Source organism: Falco cherrug, chromosome 4, assembly GCF_023634085.1.
Source record: "Falco cherrug isolate bFalChe1 chromosome 4, bFalChe1.pri, whole genome shotgun sequence".
Lineage (NCBI taxonomy): Eukaryota > Metazoa > Chordata > Aves > Falconiformes > Falconidae > Falco > Falco cherrug.
Window position 1 is genome coordinate 66,673,495 of NC_073700.1, and position 25,383 is coordinate 66,698,877.

The window sequence follows — 25,383 nt, forward strand, 5'->3', positions numbered from 1 at the left end:
TCACAAATTCTTGCTAATAAAGACTCTCTGCTATGTTTTCCAGAGGGAGTGGTGGTGGTGTATGGTGTTTAAGGAATTAAAACTTTTTGACAAACTTCAAACAACTTTTGAAGTTGTTTATCTGATAGAAGTCATCTTCTATGAAAAGGTGTATTTCACAAGGAAAATACTCACTTGAGGTTTCAAAAATTAGAAACATTTTCCAACACTGGGTTTTTAATGAAAAATTGATGGTGAATCAGGGAAAAGGTCTGAGCAGGAGTCTGCTTATTTTAATCCAGCTTGCTTATGAGTACCTCATAAAGTCAGGGAGATTGACTTCAAAGCAGAAAAATTACCAAAGTCTTGTATTAAATGTGGAAGGTGTTTTTTGAAGATGCGTTTAGTAATTTACTGAAACACTGTATAGGTTAGTAAAACTGGAGCAGAAGGTGCTGTGCTGGATGAGGCCAAGAACATCAACAAGTCTTTGTCTGCTCTTGGAAATGTCATCTCGGCTTTGGCTGAAAGCAGTGTAAGTATTCTCTTTTTGTGTTTTTATACTTCAAGGTTAAAAGCTTGCATCTCTGAACATGATATTATGCAGAAATTCTGTACTGATCTCAGTGATACGATAGAGTCTTTGAAACTAATCCAGTTGCATCAATGCATTGCAAGTGGCCGTTATTCTTGTACTGTGTCAACACTGATTATTAATAAAGTTACATTCAATGTTGGGGGACCTAGACATCATACTGAAAATTTTCTTGTGCTCTAACACGAAACATAGAAGCACAATTCTATGCCATCCCATGCATGTTTGGTCTTATGATTTATGAATTACAAGTAGAATTTAATGTCTTTCTAATGAAGCTTATACCTAGCAAAAGCATAACTCTTATTTCAACATATTAATGTGTCTGAAAAACCATGACTGATTCAATTAACCGTTTTCTTGGTAGACTTACGTTCCATATCGTGATAGCAAAATGACCAGAATCCTTCAAGATTCACTAGGGGGTAATTGCAGAACCACTATTGTTATTTGCTGTTCTCCTTCTTCATACAATGAATCGGAAACGAAATCTACTCTTCTGTTTGGCCAAAGGTGAGTAAAGGAGTTAATATTTTGCTCTTACTATGCTCAGAAATAAATGCAGACTGAGAAATAAGTACCCTGTTAAGATTCATGAACCAAATTACTTAAAATACTTACTTTTCTATAATTTTTCAGTGCATGTGTGGCTCAGTGTTGTGATCTACCTTACCTCATTATATAAAAATCCATAAACTGGGCATGATTCTAAAGACTGTATTTCCAGGAGGACAGTGTATCATTTGGTTTGAAATGTGGTTTAATGTATAGTCTTGGAGAGTAATTAATACTACTCTTTTTTTATTATTATTATTATTTATTTTATTTCTTCCCTAAAGTGGAAGGAGGGAGGAAAGAGTTCTCCCCTGTTAAGCCGAATTTTTCATTTGCCTGGAGAGCCTGTTCTCTGCCACCCTTTCTTTGATAGCGTGTTGAATTACACATTCTCATCTGTTTCTTGTACCTAGCATTCCAGTAACATTTGAGCTCGTACTTCTAAATTCCTGTGTCATTTGTAATGGAATTTATAAGTACACATTTCAAATTTGTTATTTTGTTATGTATCTCTTCTTTAATGCTATTAATGCTTCATTGTAATACTCTAGTTCCTGACAGCTAGATTTAATCACTTTGTCTACTGGAGCACATTACAAAAGCTGTCAGCATTTTACTTAGTTCATCTGGCCTTCTGTGTTAGCGTACCTCTTCCACAGTAATTCAAAAGGTAGTTTTCTACTGATCTTTTTAGATAAGTTTTTTATTATGAGAAGTAGACCAGATTTCTTAAAAGTCATGCAGAATATGGGTAGTTTGTGGATGTGGAGTAATGACCGCATTCTGCAATTGGTCTCCTTTTAGAGTCTAGGATGTCTTTTCCTTTCCTCTTAGTATGTCTTGAATGACCTATTGTATATTGGGAAGTGTTTTCCAGCTGTAGCTCTGTAGTTTCACTGCCTCATGTTCTTGACTTCTTCAGGAGTTAAGAGTACACTTCTGTCAGCCACCATAATTAGTCTGGTCTACTAATTCAGCCTTCTAGGGATGTTAAATTTATGCTGAAACCCTCAGCTGTAGTAACTGAAGGCTAGATAAATATCGCGTAACTTAGTAGAAAAACATGTGCCTTTTTATAGTAATCAGCTGCAATAAGATTTTGTAGAAAGGTGCTTATAGGACCCATAATGGGGTGGGAGGGGTGGATCTTTCTAATTACTATTATGTTTTTTTCCTGTTCTAATCTTTTGAGTGGGGTATTTGGTAGTAGAAGACTATACAGAAAAAATTACTGAGGTAAGTGAGGTATGGTACTAAAGTAAAACCTATATGCTAACTTCATTAGCATATATTATTCATGCCTGTAGTTTCTTCTCCAAAGCTAATGTCTTTGAGTTGGGTGAAGCTCACCCAGTGTAGACAATCACATCTGAACTTGTAACATCTTTTTGGTTAATGGAGATCTAGTAGCTGGATTTTTAGGTTGAAACAAGCTATTTCTTAAATAAGGTGGATGGTGTACAACCTAAAAATATTATGCTTTCCATTGGAGAAATGTTTGCTAGGTGTGGTGAATACTGTCCTTCATTCAAAGCTGTGCACTACTGTCCTGACTTGAATTTTTTCAGGTGAAAGTATGCGGCTGAATTTTTCCAAGTCACCCAGCTTGAGATTTTTTTTTAGCCTTGACAGAGTTTATTGTATTGCTCTGTCCATTAACAGTTGTATTAATCCAATTGAAAAAATAGTATAGTTGTCAGGGAGTAGAAATAAGCTTTTGGTAGAGGTTGGAATGTTTACCCTTTCACCAGTGAGATGCAGAAATTTTATTTAATAGCCTTTAATTCCTGTGTTTAAAAACTAAGTTTCAGAGCTCTTTGCTCTTTTCTATGCAGAGCAAAGACCATTAAGAATACAGTCTGTGTCAACGTGGAGCTTACTGCAGAACAGTGGAAGAAAAAGTATGAGAAGGAAAAAGAGAAAAACAAGACTCTGCGTAACACCATACAGTGGCTAGAAAATGAACTCAACAGATGGCGGAATGGTGAGAAGCAATTTTTTTTTTGTTCTGCAAACTTTAGGCAAGACAACAGAATTAGTCTTCAGGATACCAAAAATAAATAAGAGCACTGTGTAAGACAGTAATTAAGTCGACATTGGAACTTCTTGTTTTTCACTGTATTGCAGCTGGGATAGATTCTAATAATCACAATAATGGCAAAAACATCTGAAAGTGTGTTGGTGTTAGATTCTTTAACACTTGTTTTACTAGCAGAGCTAGAGTTACATACATTCTATTTTGGAGGAGAAAAGATGGTATTAATTGTAAATGCAGAAACTGAGTATTTCCTCTGGTTTGGTTCTCTAATTCTAATCAGTATCGCAAGATCTTGTCCTTGTTTAAAACTCAAACATGTTAATAGGCAAAAAAACCCACCCAAAGCCTGAAATTGCTGACAGTACAGAGTATGTGCCCATTCTTTATTCCTGAATAATTAACTTCTTATCCGTTGAAGTGTCTGGCAAAATGCAAGTTAAATATGGAGAATAAATTCGGGAAAGAAGGAATGTAGGACTGACTTACAGATGTATTCTGGAGTTTGGCAGCTATAGAAGGTGATTTTGAAATACTGTAGACATATGTACCACATCCTGATGTAGACCTGAGAAAAATAGCTGACTTAAATAAGTTTAGTAGGGTGGAGGTGGGGGGTGGGGTAATCTTTCGTAGAGATGATATGAGGCCGCACCTGAGATGTTAAGTATAGTTCTTCCAGAATATTGACACAAGATACTGGAGTGTTGAAAAGAGCCCATACCTTCCAAGGACTGCATAAAACGTTTTGTAATAAGACGTGAAGGAATTCAGTTTAGTTTACCAGAGAAGTGGCTTGATTAGTGTGTGGTATTTTTTGTATGTGAAGTTAGTAAAGTGTTCTCATCAGAAAAGGATTAATGAACATAAAAGGATAAAAGTGTAACTGAAAAAATATTTTAAATTGAAGCAAAGCAATTTAAAAGTGAACATGGCTACCTAGCAAAACAGACTGCCAAGGGAAAATAAAGGATTTCCTACCTTCAGGGTAAGTTAGGTGCCTTTCTAGAAGATATGGTTTGATGTGAGGTATGGAGCTCATAGCAGAGTAACTAGGTGAAATGCAATGTTCTGCAGTAAGCAAGAGATAGCTTGAATGATCTAGCAGTCGTTTTTTTGCCATGTAATCATGTGAACTCAATTGCTGATTAACCGTGGAGCAGTACTATTAGTGAGGAATATGTGATACTTCTCAGGGCTAACTGTGGAAAATACTTCATGGCTCACTGTACTAAAACTAAGTATTATCCTTTTCTTTAAGGGGAGACTGTACCAGTTGATGAACAGTTTGACAAGGAGAAGGCCAACTTAGAAGCTTTTGCAGTGGACAAGGATATTACTGTTGTTAATGATAAACCAGCTACCACAATTGGAGTAACTGGCAATTTCACTGATGCTGAGAGAAGAAAATGTGAGGAAGAAATTGCCAAACTGTACAAACAACTGGATGACAAGGTATGCTGTTCTTACTTAATGTAAGACCTCTTGGAAATTATATTGAACTATATTATGTAATACTTAATGTGCCAGTCTTCATTTGTTAGTACAGCTTGCTGAAGTATTTGCTAGGAGTGCCTATTCTAATACTGAAACTCTGATTAACATAAACCAAAACTGCTTTATCTGGTGCTAAGTGAGTATCCTTTCATAGTTGCTCTCCCTCCTTTGCTGAAACTACTAAAAAATGTCCTGAAAGCTAATGTATCTGTACATAGGGAAAAAAGATAAAAATGAAAGTTAGGAAGGAAAAGTTAATGAGAATCTTGAATGTTATTTCTGCTTTCTGGGAGTAGAACATTGCTAACCGATTGTTTGGAATAATGCTGTACCAGGAAAAAGTAAAATAAAAAGAAAGCAGGAAAATGAGTGAAGACAGCAGTTTTTTCCTTCTGTGTTATGCATATTTTATTTTAGCATTACTTTGAATTTAAGCAGTCGTACTAAGTTTGGAAAGGGGAAAAAATATTTTAATTAAATCCCTAGTTGTTTTTAGGAAGATAGAACAACTTGGAGAAGACTTGCAAAAGCACAGCTAGAAGAGTTTTGTCTTTGAAGCATGGTGTTTTACATATATGTGCCAGGTTAAGAGCCTAATGGATCAGCCAGTGAAATCAAAATGATTATTTAACTTTATTGCTTTCAGTTATGTAATCGTCTTAAGAATATGGAAAAGTTAGATGCCTAATATCTACTGTCTCTTAGATTATTTTTTCTTAGTGGTATTTGTCAGTTTATTGAACACAGTCTGTCTTCAACTGCAGGATGAAGAAATTAATCAGCAGAGCCAACTAGTAGAAAAACTGAAAACACAAATGTTGGATCAGGAAGAGGTGAGTTTTGCTCTTGCATCTTTATTGTATTTTTGTTTGTCTTTCCTTTAAAGAAATTGGAAATGGAATAGGTTACAGTTTGGGACCAAGGAGTAGAATGGTGGCTTAATACGGTACAATAGTTCTCTTTAATTCCTTATCTAAATGCTCTGCCTGTTCATTCCTCCCATTTTACACTGTACTAATGGCTAAACCTAAAGCATTGTTACTTGAACCTTAAGTATCCATGAAGATCAAAGGAGTCAAAGTATTTTATGCAAAGGTATCAGCAGTTGTTTTCCACATGCCAAGTTAGCAGTTTGTCAAAACTAAAGATACCTCAATTTACTGTAAGGAATCTCTTTTGAGGTTTACTTCTGGTCAGTTGCTCTACAGAGAGAGAAGGGGGAGGAGGAAAATATAAAGGCCCATAATGAAAAAGGCAGTATCTGTGTGTTAATTCATATGCTTGCTATAATATTGAAACAATTTGTATGCACATGTTGCCACTGATGTAATTCAATTAAAGGGGGAAGATACCTATTAATAATGACAGTATTAATTTAATTTAGCCAAGATAGTAGAAAAAATGATTCTATATAGCACAATGATTAAAAAAATAATAATCTTTGTGTACATGGGAAGAAGGAAATGGGTAGCTCAGGAAGTTGGAGCTACTGTTTAATCTTTCTTACTTAAATAAATCTGCCTCTTTAGCAACTGTGCACTTTGTCTAGTTATTCTTAAGCAGCCAACAGGGTTAAGATGCTGGAAGTCTAGTTCCTAGCCTGTTGACAATTTCAGACTTGTGAGTAGTGTCCAGTGGCTTTTTTGAGAACTTGCAGTATTCCATGTGTATTTCCAGTTGCTGTCCTTGTGTCTTGATTTGTAATCACTTCCATCTTGCAAATACTTTAAAAGCTAAAGAACTATACATATAGCTGATAAATTTATTGTGCATTATACTCTCACTGTATCTGTACTTGCCATCCTTGCTGTGTGATGTTAGACACTAAAAAAGTAGACATAAGCTAGTGTAGTAGCTAGAAGTATTAATAAGATTCAACTTCTACATGGATTTTCTTGATGATTATATGTTGCTGTGATTTTGAATAAATCTCTTATCAATGTTGCAGCTTCTAGCATCGACCAGGCGGGACCAAGACAACCTGCAGGCAGAGTTGAATCGCCTTCAGGCTGAAAATGACGCCTCTAAGGAGGAAGTGAAAGAGGTGTTACAAGCTCTTGAAGAATTAGCTGTCAATTATGATCAGAAGTCTCAGGAAGTAGAAGATAAGGCAAAGGAATATGAATTGCTTAGTGATGAACTCAATCAAAAATCGGTATGAAATTGGGATAAGAAATTACTGACGGTCTTCAATGTAACTTTTATTGCCTTACCTCCTCTTGCTTGAAGTCATTTAAAGGTTTTTCACAAGGGAAAATGGGAGTCTTAAGTCTGAAACTTCTCGAGTTTTAGCAAAGGATGATTTTCTAAAACCAGAGAGTTTCAGAAAAATGCACAGTGAATATTGACCTTTATAGCTCTCCTCTTTTTAGTACCTGTGGCATTTTACTACCTGAAGAGTATTCAGCAAAATCTTGGATGTCAGAAATTAACATTTTTATTGCCTGTTTGTGAGTTTTGTCTGTCATTCTGGTGCAGTTGGGGTAATCCTCTCTTAATCAGCTCCTTCTAGTCTTGAAATTGCAGTGAGCATGCTACAGCTTTTCTTCACAGGAATGTGTATTTGCATGCTATATTTATGGCACATAAAATAACTTATCTTGATGCCTTCAAAAATAGGCAGTTTATTTTACTTTCTGAAAGCAGTAGTCCTGAAGACTGAGGACATACTCCAAAAAATTACCCTGGTTGAAATACAGATGCAACATCAGTCCCGAAGAATGAATGCCAGACACCCCCTTAACAGTTTCTGACTTGACTGACCATTTTGGTAGCCAATTATTTGGCAGACTTCAATCAGTTTTAAACAATTAATAGTCTACTCACTATCCTAAAATTCTAAGTACTGGAAAGGATCAGCATGCCTGCTGGCATTGCACACAGAATATGTGATGGGCACAAGTCACATTATTCTCTGTTCTTGAAGATGAAAATTCAGTGGGTCTGGGTCTTCTAGTGAACGTGGGTTTCAATTTTCAGTTAGTAAGATTTGGCTAGATAGAACACTGGCATTGAAGCTGATGTTCACAAGATCACGAAACTTCTCTTTAAACTTAAAAGTATTCTAAGCTGAGTAATCTTTACTGATAACTTACATCACTTGAAGGTCAGCTGGAAGTCAGATGATCTCTGGTCTTCCTATCATGGGCAGCGTTTAAAATTTTGTGAAACAGGCTAGCTCAATGTGTGTGATTGTGAAGGTTTGGGGTTTTTCTGTTTTGTTTGCATTGGTTTTCATTTTATAGATAGTTATAATATCTAGAATCACTTGACTAACATGCATTGAGTGTCATGAATAACTTGATCCATAAGAAGGCAACAACTGTTCTGAGGTGATGTAAAATGTAAGGTGTTTGGTCTGTCACAGCTAACCCGTGCAGCAACCATTCTGTGGCATCACTGGCTGAGACTTTTCTGCTGTAAAACTTCAGGCATTTTTTTAAAACTGGAGAACAAAAAGCAGACAACTTTGGAGTATGCAGGCTGCTGAGCTGCAGCCATTACCAACCACAGCAGCTCAGACTAGCTGAAAAACTGCTCTAGAATAAGTTTAGTGCTTATGAACTCTTGGAAATGGGTGCCATTTTTTTATTTGCAAGTAGGAAAGAGTTAAAAGCTCTGCAGGCAAAGCTGAAATTCCTTTCCTTTACCAAAATATGGTGACGGGTGTTGGACTTGCTGTCCGTGTACCCCTTTCCTATAAATGCAGTTCTCTGCAATATTTAACTGTATATAACTCTGAAGCTGTTTAACAATGTTGACCTGAATTTTGTGGCAGAGTTGTAAGATTATATTTTGTGAGCTGAAGGCCTCTATCCCCAGCATTTTACATATCTTTCAGAAGAAATGCTGTCACTCTAGGACTTCTAAATTTTTACTGATCTGGTTTTAGACATAAAAATGGGACATTTCAGTAGGTAACCAACCACATGTTGCTATATGTAAATAAATAGTATGAAATTAGTTCTAAAAATAAGTGTGTTGGTTTTGTGTGTGTTTTTTTTTTTAATTTAACTTCTTTTACTATAGGTCACTCTAGCCAGTATAGATGCAGAGCTTCAGAAACTTAAAGAAATGACCAACCATCAGAAGAAACGAGCAACAGAAATGATGGCCTCCTTACTAAAAGATCTTGCAGAGATAGGAATTGCAGTAGGAAATAATGATGTCAAGGTAAGGATTTTTAATGCCATGTATTGCATACATACATTGTGGCTAGGTGGAGTCAGTTTTCTTAGTATGGTAAAAATAACCACTAGAGGAAGCCTTATGTGTATTAAGCAATGGATAAGCTTATGCCCAAGTTGTTAAACTGTGACTCAATCAGGTCCCAAATAGAATTTGATTCCTCAAAGACAAGGAAAAGCAGGTATGATTTATTTTTTTTTTTTTTTTTTTTCTCTCAGAAGCAGTGTTTTCATTCATACTGTTAAACTGCTATATGAAGTGGTCGTAATCAACAACATAGTCTTCAAAATTTAATGCTGACCTGTAGTGCCAATCAGGAAGATACTAACATTAAAAATGGAATGAGGAACTGAAAAGATAAATCTGGAAGATCACTGTAGGACAAGAATGTGAGCAGTATTAGAAATCTATACTGAACTGTATTTCCTTCTTCAAAGGACTCATTACCTTTGTGCAGACTTCTAAATAACCAATAGGAAAACTTAAAGTTGTTCCAGCTCGCCTTTAATTCTATTTCATTGTCTGAGCTTTCTAAATGTTCATTCCACGCTTTTCAGCAGCCTGAGGGAACTGGCATGATAGATGAAGAATTCACGGTTGCGAGACTGTACATTAGTAAAATGAAATCAGAAGTAAAAACAATGGTAAAACGTTGCAAACAGTTAGAAGGCACACAAGCTGAAAGCAATAAGAAAATGGAAGAAAATGAAAAGGAGTTGGCTGCCTGCCAGCTCCGTATCTCACAGGTAAATGTTTCTTTTGTATTCCTAAATGTTCTTTTGAATTCATTAACCTGCTGGGTGAAAGAAAAGTTGCAGTTTTTGACACCTAACAAAATACATTTGTGAGCGAACAGCCACAAGACTCAGCTGTATGCTCTGTATGCTCTCTTCAGTTTTGATGCTTCTGTGTAATTTTGTGACAGGGTGTTAGAATTTCTGCAATATATCTGTAGCCTGATAATGCTTTTTTAGCACTTGTATTAAATAGTGGGGTCCATATGTTCTCCATCACAGGAACATTTACAAGTACAAGTCTTACAGAAGCAGTGGCTAGTGAGCACTCTGCCTACTAATGCAGCAAGATGGAAGTTGGGAAAGGTAGCAATAGCACAATAAAATTACGGTAGGCTTGCATAGCACATTAAACTTACTTGTAATGCAAGAAAGGCCATTTTAATGAGATTGTTAGAAAAGGTCAGTAACATGACTTCTAACACTTCTGAAAATTGTGATCTACATATGCAATTTAATTTTTCTATATTTTGTTTTACGTACAGATGGTCACTTGTTTTTTTGAGATGCATAGTTCAGTGCAGCCTTCTAAATACAGTAGGCCTCTCTTGCCTCTGATAGTATTTAACATTCAAAACATCTCCCAGCCAAAAATGTATTTCGTTCCGATCCAGAATAAAGATGTTGTCTTACAGGCTACGTTACAGGTCTACCTGAGTAGTCATATTCTTCTTAGTTTAGTTGGCACCATTTTTGTTTTGACATCAGGTTACTTGTTTTAAAAATAAGTATAAACTGTTTATGCAGATGTAATTCTGTGATACCTAGTTCTCAAGTAAATGAATCTTTTCATTCTACAAGCATGAAGCCAAGATCAAGTCGTTGACTGAATATCTTCAGAACGTGGAACAGAAAAAGAGACAACTAGAGGAGTCTGTGGATTCCCTTAATGAAGAATTAGTTCAACTTCGAGCACAGGGTAGGAGCTGCCTCCCTACACCCCAGCCACCACCGTTTTAAGTATATAGTGCTAAACAGGGAATTGTTCTATTTAGATTGAAGGGCAGAGCTATAGAATGGCTTTTGGCTCTGAACATGTAGAATTAATCAACAGGAGAACATGTTTCAAACAGCAAACTAATATGGATAGCATTAAGTTAAAGATGATACTGATTTAATTGATGTTTGTGGTGGGAGGGGGCTCCTTCCAGATTTTTAGGTGTTGGGAAGGGAAGGTGGAATTAACTCCATCTTTCCTGTGATTGCCTGTTTACCTGGTTGAAATGTGTTTTCTCTCCTCTATATCTACTAGAAAAAGTCCATGAGATGGAGAAAGAGCACTTGAATAAGGTTCAAACTGCAAATGAAGTCAAGGTAAGTTAATTTCATTGGCTTTTTTGTTGGTTTTTTTTTAAACAAACAACAACAAAGTGAAGTATGGTAACTGCCTGAAATGTAATAGATACTGTTTTTTCTAATAGCAAGCTGTGGAACAGCAAATTCAGAGCCATCGTGAGACGCATCAGAAACAAATCAGTAGCCTAAGAGATGAAGTTGATGCAAAGGAGAAACTTATCACTGAACTTCAAGAGTACGTAATTGTCATTATTTTAGTAATGCCAAATGGCTCTGGACCATGTAAGTACAGAAACACAGCATGGTGGGAAAGAAGCGGCAAGGGTTTCCTCTAGCAGTGTCTTTCTAACTTGTGTTGCTTTACTGAATGTTGTGTTTGACAGGTTCAGTTCATATAATATTTGCTTTCTGTGTTCAGCCAAAACCAGAAGATGATGCTTGAACAGGAACGTCTTAGAGTTGAACATGAGAAGTTAAAAGCGACTGATCAGGAAAAAAGTAGAAAACTGCATGAGCTTACGTAAGTGATAATGGTGCATTAAACAAATGTGTGTGGGAACACTTGCATTTTAAAAACTAATGACCTAATATGATGAAGTGGCTCTCACTGTATGTGCCTGTTAGAGGTTCCAGAGCCTTCTTGAACTTGATGATTTTTTTAAACCTTTGCACTGCCTTAATATTTGAAATTGGAAGTAAAATAATGTGATGGCCACAACTTTTCCTTTGTTAATGTTATGGGTTGGAGTGATTAACTTCCCAATTTGCAGCTAAGTATTGCATGCTTTAAGACTGGAAGAGGCTTGTAACAGTTCCCTTACCCTAGGTTTTTTTGTTCTTGTGTGATTTAACGAGTTGCATGGTTCTAACGGGCTTATTCTTGAGATTAAAGAGCTGCATACTTCATTGAGTAACTAAGTACAGTCAGTGTACTAGTGAATTAGAGACTGAAAAGTTAATGCAAAAATTAGAACTGGATTCTGCTTGCAGGTACGTATCCAAGGGTCAAGCTGAAAAACGGTTCTCAACTTGTAGAAATCAGACCATAATCTCCTGGAAATGTTTCTAGAATATCAGTAGCGACCCCTTTCTGGTATATATGAATTCATCTTTACAGAAGTTAAAACAATACTTTATACTTAAAACTTAAAAAGTGCATGCTTTTTGGCCGTGTTTAAAAACACGCAGTGGCTTTCAAGTTTTTATCATAGAATTTGAAATAATTGGAGGGACCCGACTGGTCTATACTGATATCCAATAAGCAACACTTTTTTTTTTTCTTTTAGCCTTACTGTGAAATACGATGTTGCTTTAACTGGCTAAGATTTTAACAGTACTCTGGTTTTACTAATCCATCTTATTCTAATTTATTTATATGTCACAATGGTTATGAAAGTTACAATAGGTTTTCTTGTCTTGTAAGATTTAGTATACATACCACATTATTAATCCTTATTTCGGTTTACAAGCTAAACTATATAAAGTATTGATCTGTTAAAGGCACGTGCTATATTAGAAACTTTCCTTTTCAAAAGGCTTGCAAAGAAGCATTCAGAATTAGTTTGGTATTCTGTGTCCTCCCCCAGCCTTTTTGAATCCAGTTATTATATAATATATACAGTATATATTATATACTGTATGTCATAAATGTGCATGGCAAATGGCGGGCCAGAAAATGCAGGTTATTAACTTGTTTTTTATAGTTTATATATAACTTAGAGTTATATAAGATGCCTGGAACTACTTTTCCAGGTCCGGAAAATGGTTAGGATGCTGAGATATTCTTTAGAATATTTTATTACCTCAAATGTTTAATCGTTTAGTAGTGGAACTGGCCAAGTAAAGAGAGGTTTCAAGAGGAAAAGCAGCTTTTTGGCTACTTAGTAGAAACACTTCATTTTCATGCAGTCCCTGGCCTTCCTGTTCCAACTTTTGAGTCATAAAAAGAAAAGTCCACATTTCTTTCCTGTATCCTGTCATCTTAGTGATTGCACTGCCTTATAATTTTGAGAGAAAACATTAGCAGTGTAGTAAACACTTTCACATTAAATTGGAAGACAGAAGCCCTGTAGGGTGATAATCGTGAGGGTATATTCCTGTGAACTGAGATCGCTGTTTATGATGCTAGCTTTGGCAAATGTGTAGAGTGGTGAAATGGTAGAACAAAATAAAGATCCTTAATCTGCCATGTGATACCATCTCAGCTAGTAGAGCTAGAACATTTGTAGGGTAAGATCTCCTGAAGTATTCATCTTGGACTTGACTCTGATAGTCTTTCTTTACCTATTTTAGAAACTTATAATTTATGCATGTGAACATACTTGTTTGTATTTTTTCAATATTAAAAGTACTTCCCTCTCTTCCTCCTGCAACTCCCCCACTCCCACCCCATATGGATTTCTGAGTGTGCTGTCATCTGTTGGCTACATCCATAATTGAGGACTTCAGCTGGAAGACGTTTTTCATTTGTACCATGCAGCGTTTATCACTTTAGTCTCCTAAAACATTAAAATTTCCAATTTTGCTGGAATGTGTCAGGGTTAATTTATTCTCTTTTAGGGTTATGCAGGACAGACGGGAACAAGCAAGGCAAGACTTAAAGGGTTTGGAAGAGACTGTGGTAAGCTAAGAGTATATTCCAAAACAAATGTCAATACTTGCTGCTTTTTTTTTTTCCCCTTTCAGAGTTATTTTTGTTAATTTTTTGTTTAATTGCCCTTAACTGTAGGCAAAAGAACTTCAGACTCTTCACAATCTTCGGAAGCTGTTTGTTCAAGATCTGGCTACTAGAGTGAAAAAGGTAATGTGGTGCTGTAGCAAAACCTGGTGTTTCTGAGAATGCTACATAAATTTAAGTTTAGGACTAAATGAGGAACTGTCTTTATGCATTGTAATTTTTCTGGCTTGATCTTAATGCACGAGTTCAGATTTGTGCTCAGCCTTCCGTTCCCTCCCCATGCCTTTGTTACTGCAGAGTGCTGAGATTGACTCGGATGATACAGGAGGCAGCGCTGCACAAAAGCAGAAGATTTCCTTCCTTGAGAATAATCTTGAACAGCTTACAAAGGTTCACAAGCAGGTACAATGAAGCTCTATTTCAAGTTCTAATTAAAAACAGGCTACTTAAGGTGCATTATTATAGACGTGACTAAATGCATGTTGGTTGTAAAATCACTTTCATAATGAAATACTTCTACATCTTCAGTGTGTCTCGATATAAAACAATAGACTAAAGTTTTCCTGTAAAGTAAATTAGTAACTGTTTTAGGTATGTAGGGTGTGTAATGAAACAGCTGCATTTAAATTGAAGAAGGTCCAAGTTAGTGTTTAGGGTTAGAATTCAGTTTAGAGGATGCTTGCCTGGTTTTGACTGAAGAAGTATATAGACCAAGTGCTTATGTTGAGTAGCATGTTCTTCCACATGACTGACTTTCAAATTACAGTCTTACTGATGAACTATTAGATTTGCTAAAAGCTTAAGCAAAGAAAATATAGTAGCCCTACTGTTTTGCCTGTGTAGGGGCAGGAGGGTGTTTTGTTAGCTCTCCCTATGAAGAGAACTACCAAGAAAATAATTGTTTCTGGGTTTGTAGCTGGTACGTGATAATGCAGATCTTCGCTGTGAACTTCCTAAACTGGAGAAGCGACTTAGAGCTACAGCTGAAAGAGTCAAAGCTTTGGAGTCTGCACTGAAGGAAGCCAAAGAAAATGCTTCTCGTGATCGCAAACGGTATCAGCAGGAAGTAGATCGTATAAAGGAAGCAGTAAGATCCAAGAATATGGCCAGAAGAGGACATTCTGCACAAATTGGTTAGTAAAGAATCCCTTGCCCCCTAAAGCATTGTCTGTCTCCTGATATTTTTGATCTTTGTGCATGTGTGCATTTTTCAATCCTAGTTGGAACTGCATGCGTGAACTTGATGTATTTTCTACCATGAGTTATATTTTGGTTTATAGACTGTAATTGTGTGTGTGGTGGTGCGTGGTTGTTTGGGGTGTCTTTTATTTATTTTAAAAGGTTCTTTTCCTGGTAGCTGGATTTTTGTACACGCTGGAAAAGGCTTACCATCCTAGAATTCTAGCCTGAATGTGTATTCCATTTCCTAGAACAAAACAGTACAATGATTGCGAGTCTTAAGTCTGTAACGTCACTCCAGTTCCTAAGACTAAGTAGATATTCCAAAGCAAGGAGACAGATTTAAGCCATCACCTACAACAACAACAACAAAATCATCTTGCTGTCTCTTGATCTTGTGGGGAAGAGGGGCAAACAGAAACCCACAACTAACATACTAAGATCCCTAATTACCTCTTCAGTTCTTTGTTCCAAAACATACAGAACTCCATAGCCCTGCCTAGGGAAAAAGAATGGAAAAACTGGAAATTTGCAGTAGCTGGGATTGCTTCTTGCTGTGTGGTGGGAAGACAGTGTTATTCCCTTGGTCCTCCACCTGCCCTTATCCTTTCAAGTGCTGAGGGCCTAGAGGATGTGTGACCTGTGGAGGACTTAACTGTGCCTATTACATAGTTACTTCTTATTCAGTAATCAATACACTTCTGTTAAATGCTAATGCAACTAAAATAAGCATTGCAGTTGTATTTTGCTCATATTCTGTAGGTCTGCAAAGAGCTGTTGCAGAATAAAGTTACACATATTTTTTTCTTGGTCACTTCGAGTGGCAGCTTGAAGACAGGTGCTTTCCTGTCGTACCTTTTCTCTCACATGATCTCAAAGAAGACAAACAGAATATTCTAGTGAGCTTACCACAGGTATAAAACCTCTTGCACTTAAATGTCTAGATGAGCCTACTCATGTCTTACTGGAGATCGGCTTCCTGTGAGGCAGAAACTGAGACGCGTTTCTCTGATGCAGTTGCTATCTGTAGGTACTTTATATCCACTCTTACCTGCTGAAACTTTAAATGCTTGTTTACTGTTACAGAACTTTGTAAAGTCATACTGTTGGACATGTCCTGTTATGAGCTAGTGCAAAACTGATCGAAAGTATAGTTTATCAAAGTGCATGCAACCTGTGAATTACCTGTCAAAACTACTGTTTTTTGAATTCAGTAACAGAGCAAGTTTTATTTCTGTGTGGTGGTAAGAAACTGATAAAACAGTGTTATCTGTGGAGTAATAGGTATGCAGAACCACTTTGCAGAGCAGAGTAACTAGGGGCTTATCAATCAAGTAGATGTAGGAAATACAGCAGGGTATAATGATTCCTTACAGGAACACAACCCTTGTGGAACTTTGTCTAGCGATGTGTCTTATTGGAGTTCATGTAGCCAAGAAATGGGATGCTTAGAGGGAAGTACATTAGGTGGGACAGATAATCATTATCTTCACATGTATTATCAAAAGGTTTGCTAGCTTTAATTCTAATAGGGATGATAAAAGCATAACCTTGTCTATTTTTTTAGGGTGTTTTATAGTTGACGCTTACCTGTTGGATCTCGGAATACCATCTCCTAAACTTCTTTTCTTATTCAAAGTGCATTCAATCTTGATTATTACATTTGGGCTACTGTAACATAAAGCATTAGCAAATTTGAATAATCAAAGGTAAAATTGTGATGTATATATTTGTAAAGCATGTTTCTTTTCCTGCAGCTAAGCCTATCCGTCCTGGCCAGCACCCAGCAGCTTCTCCAACTCATCCAAATGCAATTCGTGGTGGTGGTGTGTTCACTCAAAACAGCCAGCCGGTTGCAGTACGTGGAGGTGGAGGACGGCAAGACAAAGTGTAAGTTTGTCTTGTAAGAGTTTTGTTGTTTTTTTTTTTTAAAGGTGTGATTAAACAGCTTTGTATTAGTTTGGTTACAGTTCATTCTGTGGCATAAAATCACTGGAATAAATCTGACCTTTTTTTTTCTTTTTAAACAGAATTTTATAGTTAGAGGAACAGTACTACCTGTACATCTGACTAAGGCTGCTTCTGGTTTTGTTGTAACAACTAGTGTTTGCTCTGAAATGGTAGTTCTGGAGTTGTGCTGGAGTAGAACAAAATGTGAAAACAATCGGTTGGAGGTAATTCCCAGTCACAGCCAATAGCTACTGTTTGGGAAAGGAGTGGACAGTTTAAATTCTTTTAAAATATGGTGTTCTTCAGAAAAGATTTGGTAATGAAACAAAAAATGAACCTGTTCTTATGTGTTGTTTACGTGCCGTTCTTATGTTTGCACACTGCTTCATGTATCAGTAATTTTAAAGTATTTAATGGAAAAATTAATGTCTTCATCAGGTAAAATTAAAATGTTAGCCTGCCTAAATACAGTTACAGTAATTGAAATAATATGTCCACTTACTTGAACATGTCTCTAATCTCCTAATTAGTTACAGATATATGGTACTTAAGTTGCTCACAGAATCGCATCTCTCTAATTAAAAAGTCTGTGTTGTAGCTGGTCTGTTCGTCACCTAATAATAATGCTTTGCTGCATTCTCTGTTGGAGTCTTCACTTTTGAGTGTTGGTATAAATGTCTTCTAGGCATTCCCTTAGCTAAGGTTATCAGCATCTTCAGTTTGAAAATACTCTTAAAATGATTGTGTGGTGCTTGAATCCTGGGCCCTTTTTCTCTGAAGGGCTCCAGAGCAGCTTACATCAATCTTGTTTCCATTTGTTTCTTTTTATTAGCTGACTGACTTCTCAAAACTTTCTCTCCAATTTAGAGAAAATCAGGCTGTAGTACTAATTAGGGTACCTGGTTCTGTTCAATAGTGTCTCTTAGTAAATAAGAGGTTGAAGTGAAGGTACTTTAACTTTGAATAACATTTGCCTTGAATGACTAAGAAGCTGGCAATTCATGGATTCTTGATTATGTTAGTATGGTGAAATTAATCTTCAGATAGCTACTTTGACCACAAAGGCGGCAGTCTAGCTCAGCTGTCCAATGTAGAGACGTTTCAAGGTATGATTGACTCAATTTATTTTAGATGCCTACTTTAGCATGACTTTGCACGTGCTATGATGCTGCCTAGAATTCTAACTGAAGAGAGACTATTTAATCTTATACTTCTTTAGGAGTATTTATAATAGTTGGTATAATCAGGAATAAATCACTAAATTTTGAGCTTGCACCTTGCTTTGGAGAAAAGCTTTCGCTGTTGGTCCTGGGGAGTTCAAATAAGAGACTTAGCACTTTGACTTTTGGACTATATGTAGATAAATCATGAAGGAGTGGAAAATTGCTAAGTGCTGGCTAGAACACTTTTTTAACAAACAAACCAAGAAACTCCCACATAATATGCTTACAGAGTCCCTTAAGCATTTGTAAAGCTTTTGTGCAGTTCTAATGTCAGCATGTTACCTGTTGCTGTAGAACCACGCAGAGTTTAACGCTTAAAGGCAGGAGAGTGATTGAAATTAATTTCAACTTTCCTATCTTATTTTTGGAAGAACATGTCCCTTATGGAAGTAAAGGAACAAAACTTTTTACAACTTTATTTTACTATTGAATATAAATCTGTGAATACTCAGGTAGCCGGTATCATTTAAACTTTTGTTACAATAGGAACCTGATGTAGTGTTTTACATTTGACGACCACCATTTAACAAATTATTCTGGAAACATTAAAGAAATACAGAGGTGGTAAATTGTTATTTCTTTCTGCAAATCAAACTTTTTTAGGATAATTAATGCCAAATGATCTCTTCATTCCCATTTCATCTTCCCAAAACAGCAAAGGCAAAATTTTGCAGCAGCTGATGGGGGGTATTGAGACAATTCTCAGTGGTCTGGAAAAGTAACAACAGTCATGGAAATGAAGTTGGGTTATAATTGCTTTGTCTTTGTAATGTTTACTTTGTTAAGGCAACCAAGATTGGATACCCAGTCAGTTTATCGTGCTGGAAAGTTGATGGTAACAGTTACCAGCTGTTGTGTTGTGTTTGTGTAGTTTCTTATTCTGGAGTAGATGTTTTATTAGCACTTGCCTCAGTAGTCTAAGAATTGGACTCTTAAAGGGTATGTAAATGGTGAATACAGTCCACTGTAAACATTAATGACTTGGTCTTTTTGGCTTATGAGGTACAAGCACTTAACTCTTGTTGTTCTTCTCATTTACAGTTGCTGAAAAGTAAATGCAGCGTGAGGAGGATTGGATATCGTGTAGAGGGAGTCATTCCATGACGAAATCTCTCCCTTTGGGGACTGTAGGATTATTTTTTGAAAATGTATAAATTATACCTGGCCTGTACAGCTCTTCCCCCTTCTACAAGTTCTGCTAACCGATTCCCAAAAAAACCAAAAGAGTGCAATTTTGGTGTCTTGAAAAATGACATGTTACTTAAAGTGTAGCTCTGCTCATTACACAGTTTGTCTTTCATGTCTTAAATTTAGTCCGCACTGTGCCAAGCTGAATGTACGTTGAGAAAATCTTAGTTCAAATTTTCTAGCTTAATTTGTGTACATCTTACTGTCTTAGGGAATGTGCAACAGTGTTTAAGTATACTTTCGTTTTTATCACTTCACACTACATGTCCCACTGAGTTAGAATGGCACTCTGCTCTACAGTTTTCTTTTGGAATGCTACATTAGAGCATTGGAACTAAATTTATTTGTACAGTGTAAGAATACTGAAGTGTGCTTATGACAGCTGCCATAAGGCACTGCAATTGCTACACCACAGAACTAAAGAGTTCAATATGAACAAGGCTGTTTAACTGTTATCTGATTAAATGCCCGTTTATCGGGTAATTTAGAATTAAATATTGTACAGTAATAAGAGTAAACTTAAGTTTACAAAAAATACTTTGGCAATGGATTATCCCATCTGTCCTGTTCCTGATTCTACACACAGTACAGTCTGGTGGAGTGAAAACATTCTGCTTCATTCTGATGAGCCTGTCTATCCATTTGTCTGTATCTGTGGTGGTTCACTCTCGCTATTTTATAATAGTGAAGTGAGCACGATCTAAAATTTAACTTTATATTCCACTACATATACAGTACTGGAATCTTTGTCTAAAATTTTAACTAATTAAAATTTTTTTCAGCAACTGGTCAATGAATTCGGATACAGTAATAAAAGATACAACTTTTTAAAACTGGTGTATCTGGAAATCCCAGAGACATGTGTTTAAAAATAAAAAATAAAGTGCTACCCTGAATTGTATTTGTAATCCATTTGTAAGTAGGTATATGAAATGTCCAAAGTAGTAGTTGTTGACTATTTTTCTTCTCTTTGCAATAAAGTCCTGTAAAGTGGCTAACAATGAAACATGGGGTTTCTTTGGTTTTGAGTTTCAGTACTACCACTGAGCTGAATCTGGGTTTTTAAATTTTATAGTATAATTTGCCTAACTTATTCATAGGGTTTAGCCACTATAATTTTTAGAACAGCCACCTTCTGGATAGAAATTAGTTACCAGGTCTTCAAGAGAGAAGGAACTTAATACTACTGAAAGAATTCAGTGAGCTTTCCATATGCAGTTGGTACCACTTTGTGTGCTGGCTTGATGATTTTTATTTTTTTTCTGGGTATTCATCAGTTATTGTGGAAACAGTAGAGACCCAATGACTGTTCAGACAGCAGATCACTTTCAACTTTTATAAATAGACAAAATATTTATATTATGATGGAGTGTAGTCAGATTTTAGACCTTGAACCACTTTTTTCTATATCTACAGTAGTCTGAATTTTTAATAGTTTGATTTTTAAAGGTTGAGTGTATCAGGCAAAAATCTCACTATTTTGGAGTTTTCAGCTTTTAAGACTCTTCTGTTCATTAAGGCTGCCAAACACTCCAAACTTGCAGTTGTTTTACAGCATGATTAAAGAGAGCATACTGAGGAAAGAAAAATTAAGGAACAGCAAACTTCGAATGGATTTTCTCATAATGGAAGCAGCACTGTCCGTTATCTTTCTCAACATTAACTACAGGTTTTCAGACCTTCATTTGTTAATATGCAATCATAAAAATAAAAAACCCCACTTTCATTAAAATGCATTCAAATGAAGCAGGATTTTTTTCTCATGCCTGTGAATGGGGGTTTTGTTCCTGTAGGTAATTATCATAGGTTTTGGTGCTGAAAATTGCTGTGTTTATAAAAAAAAAAAAAAAAAAGGTAACTAGCCTATAGCTCAGTGTACATCACCTTTTTATATTTAAACTTTTTTTTTTATTTTAAACCTTTTATGAAGTTTACCAAGACCTGCCTCTTAAAATGTAAAAAAAGACAAAAAAAAAAAAAACCAATTTTTTTGCTTTCTGGTTTGGCTGTCTTGGGTCAGCCGGTCAGGACAATTATTGTTTTTTGTAAATTAAAATACTCAGTCTATACGGGGAATGTTCAACACTGCTGTTTCAACTTGCAGTCTTTGAATGGTTCTTTTATGTTCCTCTAGATCATATTTTTAAAAAGATGGTTTAGGATAGGAACACGGTGAAATAGTATTTATTTCTGGTGAACAACTAAATTATTTACATAACTTAAATGCTGACTCACTACTGTGTGTAACTAAATTTGACATGAGGACAAGTCTACCTGTGGAACACGATTTAACTTCAGTACACTTAAGATGCATTAAAACAATTGGTTTGGGGAAGACGCCATATAGTTTTAACTTACCTGCATGCTGTAAATGTATTTGTGTTTAAATAAAGAGAAGAAAAATCTTTGAACTTCATGCATTTATTCAGTCTCTACACCTGTTTGTTAAAGTGTCTTTGTATAGTACTTCTCATTTGATAGGTTTCATACCCAGCTATCTCTGTAAACAGTGATCTCCTGCTGTCTGTAACCTCTTATTCCAGTGTTTGTTAATACAAGTAAGCTTTCCCACACACAAATATAAATAAGTCTTAGTTTTCAAAAGACTGTTCACTATAGCAAAGACACACAAACAAAAAAACCCCAAACCAAACCAAAGAACAAAAAAACCCCAACAGCTGATGCCTGTGGAAATGTTCAAAAATTTATTGCAGTCATGGTATATTGGAATTTGAACCTCTTTAAATTAACTGGGGGATTACATACGCTCATGTAGTTCATAAAAATGCCAACATAATAGCCATTTTTAATGGCTTCTATTGGTTGTGTATGGGGTTTTTTCTAAACATCAACTTCCACCCTATCTAACTTGGATACAGTAAGAGACATACCCTTGGCATAAGGTATGGGCATAAGGTCACTCTTCTCTTAAAGGAGAGATTTCTTTTGCTCAAAGCAGCTGTTTTGCTTCCAGAACACTTATCTCTGTCTTAGCATTCAGCTGCTCTTCAACAGACAGACCTGTAGAACAAACCCCGAACCCCCACCAATACACCCAGCTCTCCTTAAGCCATGTTTACGTGTTATTCTTAGCTGTGATTGGGAGTTAGATACGTAAGATTATTAGTACATCCTTTTCATCGAGGGTCTTGGTGTTGGTTGGTGTGGGTTTTTTAAATGGTTGCATTTTAGAGTAAGCTGAAGTCAGGTTACAGACAGCTGTGCTTGCTTCTTTCCAGGAGCAGAAGGAAATTAAAGAACCAGAGGAGATTTGCCTTAATTCAGGCGTACTGGCAAACAAGGAAGTATAGATGCACCTAAATTCCATGCTTGTTCTTTGAAATGAAAAGCGTAGAAGCTGATCGGGGTTTGGGCACGTGATGTGTATTTGCATTTGGTTCCTGAGCAACTTAAAAGTCCAATTTCAAAGATTTTTCTGAGGTGACAATGCATTTACCTGTTTTGGGATGCACAAAAAATGGGTCAGAGATGCCAGATATATGAGTTGCCTAGAAAATCAGTCAAGTGTGATGATTCCTCTCAGTAGTCTTCTCTAGATGTGTCAGCTTGGGCTTTCCTGAGTATGGTGTTAGTTGTCCGTATGGTGATGCTCAAAGTTCTCCCTTTTATCCACATGCTTGGACAGTTGTCTTTGGAATCCATGTGAACTTGTCTTGGTTTCAGTTGAAAAGGAATTCCCATGGCTTATCGTGAGCCTTTTTTTTTTTTTTTTTTTTTAACTTGGCTTCTGCTGATTTGATGGCTCCTCATTCTTGTTTGAGAGAGACTAATCCCTTTCCAACATTTCTGTGCCACCTGGACTTTTGTAGACTTTTTTTTTTTTTTTTTTTTTTTTTCAGGACTCATTTTCCTTTCCCAGTAATCTGTAACAGTTGTTTCTACTTTTCCCGAGTTCTATTGTACTGCTGTTTTTTAAGGAACAATCTAGTTGTTTGAGACTGCGATCATCTTCTGGATAATTTTCTCAGAAAAAAATTTAGCTAAATTTATAGAGCTTTGATATATAAATATATATTCAAAAGGCATAAAGGAGGTCTAGATTTAAGTCTGCCAGTAGTTATATGAAAGAAAAGATCTCAGGAAGGAGAAATGGCATCTGTAAAACTGCTCAATAATGAGCTAATCTGATATAAAATATTTCATAATGTATCCTATTAATGGAAGATGTCTCAGTCACACTAGTGAAATGCTCATTCTTTAATATATCTGTATCTCTGCTAGGGGGTGACTAACTCAAACCCTTTTAATTGCAGACAAGGACTAAGGGATGCTCAAAAAGGAAAGTAAATTTCATGCTGAAGTTTCTTACGAGCAATGGCATGACCTGAAATTACTTCTGAAATGAAGAAAAAATATTATTACATCTCTGAAAAGGAAAAACGGCAGTTACCTGAAGTAATGACCCACAAACTGCTAAGGAATTCATTGACAGAACAAGTTTGTTCTTGTCCTGGTTTTGGCTGGGATAGTTATTTTTTTCTGTTCAGTAGCTAGTACAGGGCTGTGTTTTGGATTTGGTGTGAGAGCAATGCTGATAGCGCACTGATGTTTTCAGTTGTTGCTGGGTAGTGTTTGTATTGTCAAGGACTTCTCAGTTCCTCGGGCCCTGCCAGCGAGAGGGCTGGAGGGGCACAAGAACTGGGAAGGGACACGGCCAGGACAGGTGACCCAAACTAGCCAAGGGGATATTCCATACCATAGGATGTCATGCTGCGTACATAAACTGGGGGGAGTTGGCAGGGCCAGCCGGCTGCTGCTCAGGGACTGGCTGGGCACCTGCCACTGTGTGGTGAGCAGTTGTGCAGTGCATCGCTTCGGGGTTTTTTCCCCTTCCCTTTGGATTTTATTCCTCCCTTCTTCTCTCTCATTTTTTTCTTTTTTAAGTTTTATATTATTTCAATTATTTTATTGTTCTTATCTCAACCCTCGAGTTTCACCTTTTTCCCCAATTCTCCTCCCCATCCTGCCGGGGGAGTGAGTGAGCTGCTGTGTGCTACTTAGCTGCTGGCTGGGGTTAAACCATGACAGTTCTGTTGGCTGGCTGGGGGTGGCTTCCCTCTCGAATGCACTGGGAATTCGCAACACCAATTTAGGAAGTGTCAAAATGCATCACTATAGTTAATGTGCTATGTGCAAAACGCCAATATGTAGCATAACCTCACTAAATGACACAGAAAACACGTCTGGAAGATGATTAATGAAGGCTGATGGGTATGTCAGGATTTCTGCCTGTGGAGTTCTGAGCTGATGAATCTTCCTGAACTGTTCATCTTTTTATCTTTAACCAATCCTTGCTGGGGGGAATGACAAGTGCAGTGAGACTGGGCAGGGAGAGTGATTTGATCTGCCAACTCCTTCTTGTGTTTCATTATGAAAGTTGAAGGTGCAGAAGATATCGGTCAGCTAGGCTATCCAGCGTAACTGGGAGAAGAGTTACCTGAAGAAGAAAAATATAATGCAAGAGAAAAGAAGAAAAGTATATGCAAACGAGACTATTGTAATAGGGCATAATTAGCCTAATCCCCTTTGAAAAGGAAAATAAGAGGCTAATAACTATAAAGAGGAAAGAAAGGGGTGTTGTATAGCATGGTGTGGCATATCTGCAGCCCACATGCCTTGCAGGTGCGTGTTTCAGCAGCGTACCCCCTGAAGGGTCTGTTGTAGGCATACTGGTATTGTGGAACAGAGCTAAATCATTGTCTTCACCTAAGGTGCCAAGGGAAGTGTTGATGCGTACCTCCAGCAAGTGAGGAGAGCAGCACAACCCACATTCTCTGCATTCCTAAATCCACAGAACTGGGTGTGGAAATGACTCGGAGGTGCCCCCAGGTGTGTATTTTGCAGAGCTATTTCCACAGCATCTGTTGTGAGTAACAAATACCTGGGAGGCCCTGTCCTGTAAATCAACTCAAATTGTCTCCTGCAGTTGGAGACAAATACACTTCACACCTGGTAACGCCATATTGGAGATCCCTGCAAAGCCACTTGCTGTTCCAGTGGATGCTTGATTTGGCTTTTGTCAGCAGCAGCATTAAAAAGTGTGTTAAAAAGTAAGTTAGCTCAGCAAAGTGTAAATGCCGGTGTTACCCTGCCCGCTTACTGCCTCCATCAACGCATCTAGTTCCAATCAGCCCCTGGGGTGTTGCGCTGTCATGACAGGGCACTTAACAGGCAGGTATTTACAGAGTATTCGCTGCTGGTCTTTG

The 25,383-nt window shown here is 36.9% G+C and overlaps 1 protein-coding gene across 2 annotated transcripts in view; it reads left to right on the forward strand.

The window, feature by feature from the left end:
* KIF5B (kinesin family member 5B) overlaps positions 1–21,572 on the forward strand; it is a 37,154-nt gene extending 15,582 nt beyond the window's left edge. The window contains exons 9-26 of one of the 2 annotated variants that reach the window (XM_055708251.1): positions 410–514; positions 942–1,087; positions 2,965–3,113; positions 4,426–4,619; positions 5,426–5,494; positions 6,610–6,816; positions 8,691–8,834; positions 9,407–9,595; positions 10,445–10,562; positions 10,896–10,957; positions 11,065–11,174; positions 11,358–11,459; positions 13,499–13,559; positions 13,668–13,739; positions 13,914–14,018; positions 14,533–14,749; positions 16,553–16,685; positions 19,010–21,572. In XM_055708251.1, coding sequence (XP_055564226.1) covers positions 410–514; positions 942–1,087; positions 2,965–3,113; positions 4,426–4,619; positions 5,426–5,494; positions 6,610–6,816; positions 8,691–8,834; positions 9,407–9,595; positions 10,445–10,562; positions 10,896–10,957; positions 11,065–11,174; positions 11,358–11,459; positions 13,499–13,559; positions 13,668–13,739; positions 13,914–14,018; positions 14,533–14,749; positions 16,553–16,685; positions 19,010–19,016 — 2,190 coding nt within the window. In that variant the 3' untranslated portion in view covers positions 19,017–21,572. The remainder of the gene's footprint in view (positions 1–409; positions 515–941; positions 1,088–2,964; positions 3,114–4,425; positions 4,620–5,425; positions 5,495–6,609; positions 6,817–8,690; positions 8,835–9,406; positions 9,596–10,444; positions 10,563–10,895; positions 10,958–11,064; positions 11,175–11,357; positions 11,460–13,498; positions 13,560–13,667; positions 13,740–13,913; positions 14,019–14,532; positions 14,750–16,552; positions 16,686–19,009) is intronic. The other variant, XM_055708252.1, reaches the window with a different exon arrangement.
* Positions 21,573–25,383: the final 3,811 nt, after the last annotated feature.